This window comes from Crocodylus porosus, unplaced genomic scaffold, assembly GCF_001723895.1.
Source record: "Crocodylus porosus isolate Cpor-Errol unplaced genomic scaffold, CroPor_comp1, whole genome shotgun sequence".
NCBI classification, from domain to species: Eukaryota; Metazoa; Chordata; order Crocodylia; family Crocodylidae; genus Crocodylus; species Crocodylus porosus.
The window spans coordinates 5,497,229-5,510,477 of NW_017728928.1; the positions used below are offsets into that span (position 1 = coordinate 5,497,229).

The window sequence follows — 13,249 nt, forward strand, 5'->3', positions numbered from 1 at the left end:
CCTCTGACCCTATTTGCAAATATATACCTTTTGTATTGCTAATAAAGTGTGTCTGAAGCTGAAAGTTTTTTTTCCACCTCCCGAGAAACGAACCACGATCTTTTTTTAATTCAACATACAGACATGTAGGGCAGGGCTTCAAGCAGTGCTTCGCAACCTGTTTAGACTGAAGACACCTTGTTAGATTCAAGGCATCCCCTGGAAAATGTCTGCTTTTGTTTGTAAATATTTTTTGACTACAGAAAGAAAGATAACAGAGCAATTCTGCTGTTGCAAGGAACTCTTAAAGACCACAAGAGGTCAAAATGTTTTTAATACTAGGACTTACTTCCTCTTTGAAATCTCTGGGTTTTTCTTCTGAATCATGATTGCACACCTAACAGCATTAACACTGCATGACACCCCACAGCACCTTTGAAAAGATCTCAAGGCACCCCACAGTGCCACAGCACCCCGGTTGAGAATCACTGGCTTAGCATATAAGAGTTTACTGCTCTGAACAAATTTCCCTGAAGACAAATTAGCATGTTATAAAAGCTACCATCACCATGGATCCCCTTCTTGGCAATTTCACCAGGACTGATATTGATTGAATACTCCCTTGTTTTCATATACAAAAATGAGTAATCCCTACATGGTGAAAAGAAAGAGGCCTTTTACCATTATATTTACTTGTAACTGAAAAAAGGAAGAAAACACTTGGAGCTTTGATCTATCTGGCAAATACAGAAACATCCTCTTCTGCTACATCAAAGGTGCCCCAATGGCCAATGCGGCTTCTGGACTGACTTGACCTGATTTGCATTCTCTTCAGAAATGTATCTCATTCCAGCTCATTTCTGCTGCCAACGTAGAAAAATATTGCTCATCAAACAACAGCTTTTTCCAACTATTTTTTAAATGAATACCTTATTTACTTGATAATTTCTTTGGAGAATATGTTAATTAATGCATATAATGGTAATTATATCAAGTTCACTTTTGTTTCCATATGAAAATGAACACCTTTAGAGAACAGATTTTAATGACAAAGGAGAAAAACTGCAAGAAGGGAAGAAAAGGGAAGAAATAGGTGCATAAAACAACACTATAGAAAGGAAGCCCTCTTGGGCCAATAAGGACTGTAAAGAGTGGTGATCTGCTGTCCTAAAACAGTCATACGAGTGAACAGAACAGGAGGCAAAACCTTGTAAGTGCTGTTAGTTCAGGTCCCTATATAAAGAGGATACACTGCGGGATCGGGGTACGGATCCCGGGGTTCCCAGTTCCACACTGTCACCGCAACCTTGAAAAAGGCACTAGGTTCAGATTTTCAGAGGTGTCCTTCGATCTATGTGCTTCAGTATTTAAAGGCCCAAATCAAGGCTTACTGACACTACAAGCAAGATTCAAATTACACTTTGACTCTTGGGGGTGGGAGGTCTGCAAAAAAAATTAGGCTACCCATCATGTTGGCCTAATAAAATCCCCCAGACTTCTGACCCCCACCCCCATTTATGGTATTTCAATTCTTAAAGAGGGGTTCTTATCTCTTATGGGCTAGCTTCCCCATAATTTGAACCCTGACTACAAGACTTCGGCACTTCAGCTGTGGTGATTTGTGTCTCCAGAGCCTCCTGCTTCACTTACAGCATGTGCACAAATGAAAGCTGGATAGAAACCAACTATAGAGTTGCTAAACATTTTCCAGCAGGACCTTTGCAGCTGGTTGTCTCTTGTTATAGCTCAACAAAACAAGGCCGGACACGGCCATGGGCAAACTGGGCGGCCGCCCAGGGCCCAGACAGAAATGGGGCCTAAAAATGGTCATTTTATAACTATTATTACCATAATCTCTGGCGAAGAGGGGCCCAATACAAAAAGTTCTCCTGGGGCCACTGGGAGTCTAGGTACAGTACTGCAACAGTCATTTTGATGGCGTGATCATTGCTTTGCACACACGGCCAGTATACATTTATTGCGTGATTCACCCATTTCTTGTGTGAGAATCACTTTGCACACACGGCATTTATTACGCAATTCACTTGTTTCTTGCATGAGAATCGCCTTGCAGGCATGACCGGCCTACATCTATTGCGCAATTCCCCCGTTTCTTGCATGAGGATCACTTTGCAGGCATGGCCCGTCTACACTTATCATGCGATTCCGGTTTCTTGTGTGAGGATCACTTCACAGGCATGGCCTGTCTACATTTATTGCGCGATTCAACCATGACTCGCAGAATATAGGTAGCACGTAGCCGGCAACCCAAAGACAGCCCCTGCCACAACGAGGATGCTGGTGGCTGGCACCTTGACCCCATCCCCTCAGTGGACAAAGCCATTTTTCGCTGGGGGCATCCAAGCCGCCCTCTAGCCCGGAGGGAGACCCTGGGGTCACAACGGGCAGCCCGTAGGACGGCCCGCTGCCCCCGCCTCATTGACCTGCCCCTCCCACAGATAGGGGTCGCTGCACTGCGCCAACACCTGGCGCGCCTCTCCCCACTGCGCATGCGCGGAGCCTCCCCCTCCCAGCCAGGACGGAGGCTGGGCCCCACGTGACTGCCCCAACTCTCGCGAGAGGTGGCTAGTGTCCAACATGGCGGCGCTGTGTGAGGCGTTCACGCTCTGCGGCCTGGTGGCCGGGCCCGGGCAGGGAGTCCTGGGGCTGGAGCCCGCGCCGGGGGCCGACCGGGTGCTACTCACGGACCGCGGCAGGACGGCCACGCTCTACAAGGTAGCGGCCTGGCGGCGTGTGCCACGGGGGAGGTCCCGTCCCTGCCGCCCCATGCGTGCGTGCGGCCTCGTGTGTGCCGTGAAGAGTTGCTGCGGGCCTCCTCCCGCGTGCACGCCGCGGGAGCGAGGAGTTGTGACTCGTCCCGCGGTCTGCCCTGCTGTGCAAGACGTCGCACACGAGCCCGTGACTTTAAACATTTTCAAACGTTAAGGATGGGGGGGCGAGAAGTCTGAATTTTATCTGAGCAGACAAGATGCTTTGGGTCAATCCGACATCTTTTATGAAACCACCTCAGATTTTCTCAAAAAATCTGCCTGTGTCCTTAGGCCCTCACGGCGACAGCCTCTATATTCCTGAATTTATATCACTGGGACTTTTTATTTTTCATATATAAAAACACTTAATTTCATCTTGACTGGAGGGTCATGGAAAAGTTCAACAAGCAATCCTGGTCTCCCACTCTGTTTCGCTCTTCGGAGCATGGGTTGCTGCCTCCTCTGTACGAAGGGACCTGAATCTCCCATGGGATTTTCTTGTTGCTGCAGTTGTGAGTGGTCCCAGCTGTAAGGGCCTGTGTTGACTAGGATGGTTTGTGCCGCAAGTTCCCAGATCGGGGAAGGAAACGGATGTACAATGCCACATCATTTAAACCGGGGTCGGGCAATTATTTCGGGTGGAGGGCGGCTGACTGAGTTTTGGCAAGCCATTGAGGGCTGGGTGACATGCAGCCCAGGAGCAGATAATTAATTTTCTAAATATTTTAGGGGCCCCGTGGGCTGGATAGAATGCCGCGTTTTGCCCACCCCTGATTTAAACAGTAACAAAATCTAAATCAGGATGACTATTTGAACATCGCAGGCCAACTGATCAAATGGCATAAAAGAAAGCTGAGGGAAAACATCGCAGAAATGTTAGTAATAATTTCTTGCATAGCTGACAGCTGTTTTGGGCAATATATGGCCTAATTGAGTGGTTCCCAACCTTTTTAGATGGCACGCTACGGACCTGCAAACTGGAAGTGACCGGTGTACTGCGGCCCAGCAGCCAACCCTTTTTTATACTCAGGATGAAAACCAGTTGGCTGCTGGTCCACGGTATGCCGGCCACTTCTGGATTCCTGGTCCGGCAGCCAAACCTTTGTGGCCTGGGGTAGGGAACCTCTGCCCTAATTCAAGGAGTGATGGTAGCCAAACTGCCAAGTAAGAATGACCATAATACAAATAAGTTAAACTTCTAAGGGGGTAGATAAGGGACAGAAACTAACACCGCAATACACAACTTCAAAAAGGGAGACTTCATTAAATAAGGTTAATTAAAAATGCTCTTGGTTTATAATGGATATTACTAAAACGTACAAAAAGTAACCTTAAAATTCATGGAGTTTCTTACTGCATGTAGACTGCCAAGAAGGGAACAAGTAATACAAAAAGTAAACCACTATGGCTAACTAGTAACATTGAGAAGCTTATTTGAGCCCCAGAAAGTCCTTCCAAATCTGGAAAGATCTGATCCTAGTGAAGTGAGGGATTGGACACTTAAATTATCAAAAACCTCCAGACTTCTTACAGTCATGACAGGATTTGTAAAAGATGGTAAAGATGTGCCAAGGCCTGTGGTTCTTTCCTTAATGTTCAGGACCAGTATAACTGTTAACATAGAGGAAAGATTAATCCATACCTGTCAGCTGCAATGTTTTTAACACCTTCCTCTGAAGCACCTTGTACAGGTCATCGTCTAACACCGTATACTAGCGTTGATCCAGTATGTCAGTTACTATGTTATCACTTGAATAGGGAGTTAATGCTATTTTGATTAACTTATGTAATATTTGAATGAATAGGGAGTTAATGCTATTTTGATTAATTTATGTAATATTTTCCCTTCTTTGAAGGTATATATCTTTGTATCGTATGTGAAAGCTGAAAAGTTACTTTTAGCATAGCTAAAATAATTATTTTGACTTTTCTAGGTTTCAGATCAAAAACCACTTGGTTGCTGGTCAGTCAAACAAGGTCAAATGATCACATGTCCAGTTGTCTGTAACTTTGAAACTGGGGAATTTGTTGCTGTTCAAGATGATAAGGTGAGATTTATATTTCTCAGTGTTTAATGCTATAAAGTCTTCTGAATGAATTGCAAGTAAGAAGGAAATTAGTCTTTAGTTGTGATTTATCTGTTAATTTGCATAGCTGGAAATGCCTGTTATTCTTTCACATCAATGCAGCTTCTCATGTCAAACGGAAATCCAAATCCTGGAGCACTTCCAGGATTCTTCTAGGATTTGGATCACCTCCCCTCATTGTTTCATTGCACCTACAGTGTATAAGAGGGTTTGTGTAGTTCTGGGACTGGACATGACTTTTAGCTCATACATTTTGGTTGGAAGAATCAATAAAATAATAAATGTTGACATTTGGAAATGTCCTGATTTACATTAATATGCCATGTAAGAGGTTGGAATAATTCCTAACTTCATATATGCTGTTTTCAGCCCTCTTTTTCTCTTCTTCTATGTTTTAAAATTTTTACTGAGAAAATATCTGGTACCATACATACTTCTAGTGAAGGATTCTGTCTTTTGAACACTTCCTCATGCCAGTTTAGTACATTTAATGACTGGAGTGTCTCCTCCCTTTTTCATTCTGTCAGTATTATCCTTGACCCCATCCCTTCCCACATCCTGCTATTACTATTTTTTTCTGTTTCCTCCCTTTCAGTCTGTATTTATCTGACTTCTGTTATCCATCTGGAATGCTAATAAGCCTTCTGTTCTCAAAAATCTTTCCCTCCTTCCTTTCAAACTCAAGCTTACTAAGGCTGTTCTTTATTCCTGACACCTGAACTCTTTTTTTGTCTGGATCTTCTCGGTTCCTCACCTGTACAAACCCTGTAAAAGTGAACTCATTTAAATCACTCTTTGTGAATTCTGGAATACTAGATTGATTGATTTTTAACTAATTAGTATTTCAGCCGCCTGGGTGTTCTATAATGAGATATTGTTTATTTGTGCTTTTTAAGGTTTTACGAATATGGAAGGATGAAGATGTTAACTTGGATAAAGCATTTAAAGCAACAGTAAGTTTTTTTGTTTTTAATTGATTAATATTCATTTTAAAATTAGAATTTTGCATTTTGGGTGAAGAAGATGTTAGCTTTCTTTGTTTGCAGTCTTAATTTGTTTTAAAAGATGTTTAAGAAATTTCTCTTAATAGTATCTTTATGCTGAGATGGAAAGATTTTTCTTGCAAATTCTAAAGATTTCAGCAAATGTTTAGACTTAAAATGATTAGCATGATTAATAAGATCTTTTGCAACAAAATCGAATTTATAGATACAGCATTTTTTAAGTTGGTGAATTAAACTTAAGTATATGTTTTGACACTACTGCTGTGAATAAGTAGTAGGCAACTCATCTGATATAGGAGTTCTCTGTTAGAAAAAAACTTTGCAGTTGGGGATATTGCTGTAGCAAGGTCTGGTTGGCTGTGTTGTGCTGAGTACAACTGGTTGTTCTAAATTGTAACTTACCTGATGTGATTTAGAAGTATGATAGTGCATAATCAGGGATCCTGGCTTTCTCTGTTTAAAAATTGCAAATTCTCTGATAAAAAGTCCTCAGTTCTCTTGGTTAAAACCTATAAAATCCATGTTTTTCTATGATTAACATGAAACACCACCATATTTATTTTATTGATATATTTACAGTTTTAAAGCAGCTTGGAAGCCTGTCAGTGCCTCAGTCATTAAAATAAAATAAATTCTAAATGCCTATATATTTTGGTGTTTGATTTTTGTTTTTTTAATCACGGAAAATCAGAGCTCCTTCTGCCCCCTTCACTCACCAGGATGTGGATCCAGCTGTGGCTGTCCCCACTGCTTTGTGGTGCTGCGCAACCCTGATATGCCAGTGTCCTGCCCCTGCTGTTGTCTCTCACTCCCAGGCCACAGCCCCCCCAGGCCTGCTGGTGCTCCTCACTCTCAACCTGTAGCCCCCTGTTCCCCTAGCCCTGCTGGAGGGGGGGCCCCAGCTGCCACCATCCTGACTGGGCTAAAGCATGGTAACTCCAGTTTGTGTGGGGAGTGGCAGAGTAAGTCTAGCCCCAGTGTGGACTGGAGGGAGAAGGAGCCCTGGAGCTCCTGTACTGCACCAGTCAGCTTGGCCAGGCCCCTCCCCACCCAGCATCTCCCAGTTGCCCCACCCCTGTGAGTACAGGCACCGGCCCTGCCCAGCCACGCAGCTCCCCACTGCCCCTGAAGGGCCCCCCCCCCACCTCTTCCCCGATTGGAGGGGCACCTTCCCCCTTGCCCTCCATGTCCTGCTGTAGCCCCAGCACATGGATACCTTCCTCCAGTGTCAGCAGGCACCCCCCACACACACACTCAACCCCTCTATACCCCTCTGCCATGCATCCCCTGCATCCCATAGACTTATCTGAATGCAACTGCTGGGACTGCTCCCACTATGCTGCTTGGCTGTGTTTTGGCCACATGCATGTGTGCGCGCACACGCACATGGTGCCCTCTACCTCCAGTCACTCTCCTGCCACTCCCCTCAGCCCTAAGCAGCTACTTGTAGGCTGAAAGACTGCTAGCTTGCAAGGGGAAACATGCAGTTTCCTGTGGTTTTCTTTAAAGAGGAAAATCTGTGTTTTTCTCCTTTAAAGGAGAAAATCCACCTTTTTCTGCAGCAAGCGGAAAACCTGGATCCCTAAAGGATGATCAAGTGGAACAGAGGCTTTTCTAGCATTTGACTCAGCAGTGAGATCCCTGAAGGGACAGGAAAGTAACTTACAGTACTCATCAATGTTTCAGAAAACTGGCACTTACTGGCACTCTGCAATAAGGAATCTTGTAATTTCTTATTTTTCTCTTACTGGGTGGTGTAGAGCTGTGAGAGGGGATATAAATTAATTTAATGCAGGACAGTTGGTGGGGCAATGAATTGGGGGGCACAGAATAAACGCATAAAAGGAATGCTTCTCTTCTTTAGCTGTCAGCTGATGTATATAGAATACATTCACTTCCCCATGTGGAGCCATTGGTGCTGTTCAGAGGCGGCGCTGTTCGAACCTTAGATGCGCTTTTAGCAGCACCACAACAGGGAATTGAAAACATTATTTTGGATGAAGTCATTAGGTAAGTGACACAAATTTGGAGGGCTAGCTGCATAATCCGATAAATTGATCATACAGTAGAACCCAGGTAATTTGTATCTGGGTAATATACAGCCCACTTAGTTTGCAGGAGTTTGCCAAACTAAGGAGAAGCTGCTTAGCTCTTTTCTGTGGCTTTTATCACTAATTTTTCACTTAGCTGGAGTGCCTCAACAGACCTCATGCAGTTCTTTGCTGTGGCTATGTATATCTCAGGCTAGTTTATAAATCCTCATATTCTCAGAGACATCAGGAACAAAACCCTGAAAAGAATTTGGGTTCTACTAAATTTGAAATGAGTTGTCTGTCTTTTCTTTGTGTTACAGTGCATTACAAGGATCTGCTCTCTTCCCTCATAAAATGTCTTATGCAGTAATGTTCCTCATAAGGCTGTATCATTAAACACAAGGATATGTATAAAAAGATTCTAGCAAAATTAAGTAACAGCTTAGGTTGAAGATAGTATATTAGAGGCTTTATATCTACTGGTAGTACATCCAAAGTGTTATCTTAACTGTTTTAAGTTGTTTGTCTGATGAGGAATATTTGTGCTATTTGGAGCAAAAGATAATTGTATAGCTTTCTCTTTTTAGGTGGAGTGAAGTGTTTGTGGAAGCTCAACAGCCTGTCTTAATTTTTACTACTGAGAAAGTGAGTGTTGTTTTATGTTAAACTTGTTACAGGAGCAAATCCTGTGAAATAATCGTGGAGTTTAAATCAGAACTTAAACTCTTTCTTCATGTCTCTTGCTTTATTTCCTAAATAACTACTTTTATTTAAAATACGATAGTATCTCTGTCATAGCTATTTCATTGAGCTTCTGAGTGGTCCTCTGGTAAAAATGGAGATTTAATTGAAGAATCTGAATATGAACAGTAATTCTAACAGCATCTTAAACTTTGTGTATACCTCTGCAATTTTAAAACTGTTGTTTTCTTGTTGATTTTTTTTCTAAGTTACTTCAGCTCAGTCTTTGCTCCATTTGCCAAAATGAGAATTTTTTTTTTTCCTCCTCCAGGATAGGGATTATTTTGTATACGTGCAGAAGTTTAACCCAAATACCCTACACAAGTATAAGATTGAACAAGAAGAATCTTTCTGTCCATTGAGTTTTACAGCATGCGTAAAAAACAATCTTGTCACACTTCTTTGTTTGTGTAAGTCTTATTTTATAATGGGGTATGAAAGTATAATAGCTTAATCGGTTGAAGCATGCAAATTGACACATTTGTGTTGTTTATGAAGTGCTGTTTAATATTGTAGCTCTTGTATTAAACTCCAGAATGTAGTGGCATTAATTCAAGCTACCATGAGTTCTCATGTTCTGAGGGCTGGAAAGATTTAATCCTGATCATAGTACATGTTGCACCATAAGATGTCTGTAACGGGGGTGTCAAACTCACCTGAGCCGGACTGAGATCCAGACTGTGGGGCTTTTTCTGGGGAACATCCATAGCAGCAGCAGGTCCAATGGCAGAGGTGGGAAACCTGGAAGGCATAGCCTTTACTTGCCCTCTTGCTACCAGTTGCCATGCTTGGAGTCCCTGAATTCTGTGGCAGGCTCTGCCCCCAAGTTCTGGTGGGCTGGTTGGGAGGGTTCCACAGGCTGAATGCATTCCATAGGCTGTGTCTCTGATGTCCTTGCATAAGGAATGCACATTACTTGAAATGTCAGAAGTCAGTTTAAGCTTTTTGTTTGTAGATTTTGATTATGTTGTTTAGCTGCAGTTTTGGAAAAACTCGAGGTACTGTTTGGGCACAATTGTTAAAAAGTTAATGTAGTGTTACTCTCTCTTCCAACAGATTCCAATGGGTGTGTGTATAAAGTTTTGATGTCACTGCAACAAAGTGTCCCAGAGAGAGAGCAAGTTCTGCCCAAGTCTCTCCTACTCAAACTTGTAGTGTCAGGCAGTGTACTAAAAGGAACTTCATTTACTATTCTTGATAAAGATCATATTGCTGTCCTAGGATGTTTGGATTCATCGCCTAATGTTGCTAAAGGTGACTCGAAATTAAATTGTTTTAATAAGTTCTGAGGGAGAATTCATGTTAAGCATATTGATCAGTTGGTGTAATCTCCATCCTTGGATGTTTTTTAAGAGAAGGTTAGACAAACACTTGGCTAAAATGGCTCTATCTTGAGCAGGGGATTGCACTAGATGACCTCTTGAGGTTGATTCAGTCCTGTTTTTATATAATTATAAGCAGGAAAATGTTGGTTTGGGGTTGTAGTTCATAACAAGTCAGGAATGCTTCAGCTTTTGTCAACATCTTGACTATATGGTCAGTTCTATGCATGTTGTATTTCAGGTGAAACAGTAGTGCTATGTTGGTTACTGCTGTAAGTCTTGTGGAACTACACAAATTAGTGCCTTGTCGTCCAGGGGCCAACCCCTTTAGGATGTGTAACAAATGGACAGACAAACAAGAATGAAATTTACTCTTGCTATTGAGTTTCATTTTTAAAACTATACTGGTAGATTCTCTTCACATTCCATAATGTGAGAACAAAGGTGGGAAAGTAGCAGTTGTACTGCAAACAGACCTGGGTGAAAAGTTTGGTTCCTCTTGCCTTAAAAATGAATGTCTGAAATTTGTTTTCCATTTCAAGTTGGTATGAAAAGCCAAACTTGATATCTTCCATGGGACTGAAATTTTGAAACGCTTAAAAACAGTGAAACACAAGGAACTGGGAACACTTTTGCCATTTCAGAAACAAATCATTCTGAGCTGGTGAGCAAGGAAGACATAGTGGTTTACCCTGGGTAGGTGGCTTGCCAAATGGCCAGCTAGTAGGCAACCTGCCTGTTTTTCATCTCATCAGTCCAGTTAAGGTTCCACCAAAAAGTACTATTTCTAGCAGCTCTTAACTTAAGGTTTTGTTAAGAAAACAACCTTCTTTTCATCTGTCAGCGTGTTTTCTGTTATTTATAAAGATTGGCTGCATTTATCTAACTTGTTATGCACATTCTGGAATGGAGCATTTTGTTTCCAGAAGCTTGTTTGTAAGTAAAAACAGCAAAGCAAAAATTCATATTTCTGCCATTTTGAACTAACCATGTCTCTCCACCCTCTCTCCTCCTCTCTCTTTCTGTAGAATGGTTAACTATATGGAATACAAAGTTTCAGACATTGCAGACTTCAAAAGAACTGTCAGAGGGAACCACTGGACAAGTAAGCACTAACTTGTTTTATGCGTGGAGCTATAGGTTTCAATCTAAGAAATTTGCTTTTTCATGTATGCTGGAAAAAAAATGTATGTGGGCAACAGCTGGACTTTTGTTCAGTGAAGCTTGGGAAGGGCTGGCTAACAAGAGTGGGTGGCAGATCTTTTAAGTAATACATTAATTAAAAAAAAAACCCCGTAAGTTGTGAAAGTCCACGGTGGGGAGTACAGTCTATCATAAATTATAACTCAGTTAAATTGCCTGCTAAATTCTATGGAAACTAGTTGAAGTTACAGTAGAGGGCAATGGCTGATGGAAAACTAAACTCCTTATCAGTTTTTAAAATCCATTTATAAGATTGATTTGTTGGTGCAGAAATCAAAATGGGCTTCTATGTCTACGAGCAGATAAAGCAGTGTGCTTAATATTTTGTAGCTGTGGTGTTACGGGAAGAGATTTTTTTTAACACATGGAAAGGTGCTATCTGTAGTAGTATACAAGTGTGAAACTTCGTCACTGGCAGCTGCTGTTGGAAAGCTCAAGGATATTCAAACCACAGGTAAGTTTCAATATAAATATTTGTTTAGCATATTCTTTCAGTTAGTATATAAGTCTTGTCTACATTTATGCTGAAAATGACACACACAGTTCTCTAGCTTAAAAATAAGCAAGTAAATAATTGGGATGATCCAATAATTGGTTTTGAAACGGTTTGAAAAGTAGCATAGCTCTCTCCTGTTCCTTTGTAAAAATGTTCCTGAGTATATACTTCATTCATATCAGTGGCACAAAACATAGTATTGGTGCACTGAAACTAATGTCTTTATAGGCCTATGTATTCGATGTGTTTTGTCTGAAACTTTCCTTATTGGTTTTCTTTTTTAGGCTTGACAATTTTCAGTATAGAGAGTTCTCAGTATAGGTTCCTCTGGAAAATAATGAATTGTGGAGGCAACTTGTTTTCATTGCTATTTTCTACATTTGGCAAACGCTGTTGAAAGTAACATGTAGGCTTAATTAGTATGTGAAAGTCTGGATAGACTAGAGCAACTTGTCCTTCTCCTTTTGTCTAATGCAGCCTTTGTAGTGAGCAAACTCTGGGAAGAAAATATTTAATAATCTTAAATAGCCGTTTATTGTTATGGTGAAAGAAGTGCAATTGGAATTAAATTTTGCCAAAAATTTCTTATCCTAAGAAATCACTTATCTTATCCTAAGAAATTACTCAGTATTAAAGAACTATTAGAAAATACCTAACAGAAATAGGACTGATAAGATTATTGTTTGTTTCTATTTTTGAGGGCTCTTTTTTGTAACTTATGGAGGCTTAATTTTGCATTTGCGTAGATAGGAGAATCATGTCTTCATTTGTAAACTGGAATGTGCTCCAAGAAGAAGACCTGGCTTCTCTACAACCACAACAGTCTGTACCTGCTAAAACTGAATCCAGGAGGACTGTAAGTTTGTCTTAGAGTTATTTTTCTCTCAGTGTTGGTGCTTTAATATTATGGATGAGAAGTGAATATGACTTCAGGATTGGCTGTGATGGCTAATAAGTGTTTCTAAATCTGGGATCTGAGATTTTTTTGACTCTCAGAGGGTGAATTTAATGCCTGAAAGAAACAAATAATATGTTCATGCCATCCTAGTCACCGTGACAAAAATTTAAAATATTTTATGTCTGCTTTGGCCCTGGGGAGAGCAACTTTTTTGTTTTTTCCTTTAATTTCAGTTAAGATCAAGGAGGAGTGTTGCTAGTAAAGTTCAATCAGGCACCCTAACAGCTGAACAGCTTGTATTAGATATAAAGGCAAGTATATTTTAAATATCCTTCCTTATTAGAATCTGTCAAAATGTAATCCAAATGGCAAATCCAGTTTTGTCATCTTACGTTCTCTTATCCCTCATCTTTTTTTATATACAAATAAAGTAGAACTAGGCTTGTTGGAGAATAAAACTATTTACTATATAAACAGTGGTGCTCAACCTTTTGGCCCCTTGAGCCAAGTGAGTGGTATGGGGCTGGTCTGTGGGCTAGATGAGGTCCATGCCCCCAAAGAACCTGATGGTGTTTAACACCGAAAAATGCAAGGTTCTCCACCTTGGGAGGAAAAACCTGCAGCACCCTTATAGGCTCAGCAGTGCTGCGTTGGATAGCACTACAGAAGAAAGAGACTTGGGGGTCATCATTGACCACAAGATGAACATGAGCCT

The 13,249-nt window shown here is 41.3% G+C and overlaps 1 protein-coding gene across 1 annotated transcript in view; it reads left to right on the top strand.

Annotated features, from left to right (window-relative positions):
• Positions 1 to 2,551: 2,551 nt before the first annotated feature.
• The window catches only part of NOL11 (nucleolar protein 11), a 17,618-nt gene continuing 6,920 nt past the window's right edge, over positions 2,552 to 13,249 (top strand). Inside the window, exons 1-11 of the mRNA XM_019542369.1 lie at positions 2,552 to 2,715; positions 4,685 to 4,798; positions 5,734 to 5,790; positions 7,706 to 7,851; positions 8,462 to 8,519; positions 8,887 to 9,025; positions 9,672 to 9,869; positions 10,966 to 11,042; positions 11,471 to 11,594; positions 12,383 to 12,492; positions 12,768 to 12,845. Coding sequence (XP_019397914.1) covers positions 2,578 to 2,715; positions 4,685 to 4,798; positions 5,734 to 5,790; positions 7,706 to 7,851; positions 8,462 to 8,519; positions 8,887 to 9,025; positions 9,672 to 9,869; positions 10,966 to 11,042; positions 11,471 to 11,594; positions 12,383 to 12,492; positions 12,768 to 12,845 — 1,239 coding nt within the window. The 5' untranslated portion in view covers positions 2,552 to 2,577. The remainder of the gene's footprint in view (positions 2,716 to 4,684; positions 4,799 to 5,733; positions 5,791 to 7,705; positions 7,852 to 8,461; positions 8,520 to 8,886; positions 9,026 to 9,671; positions 9,870 to 10,965; positions 11,043 to 11,470; positions 11,595 to 12,382; positions 12,493 to 12,767; positions 12,846 to 13,249) is intronic.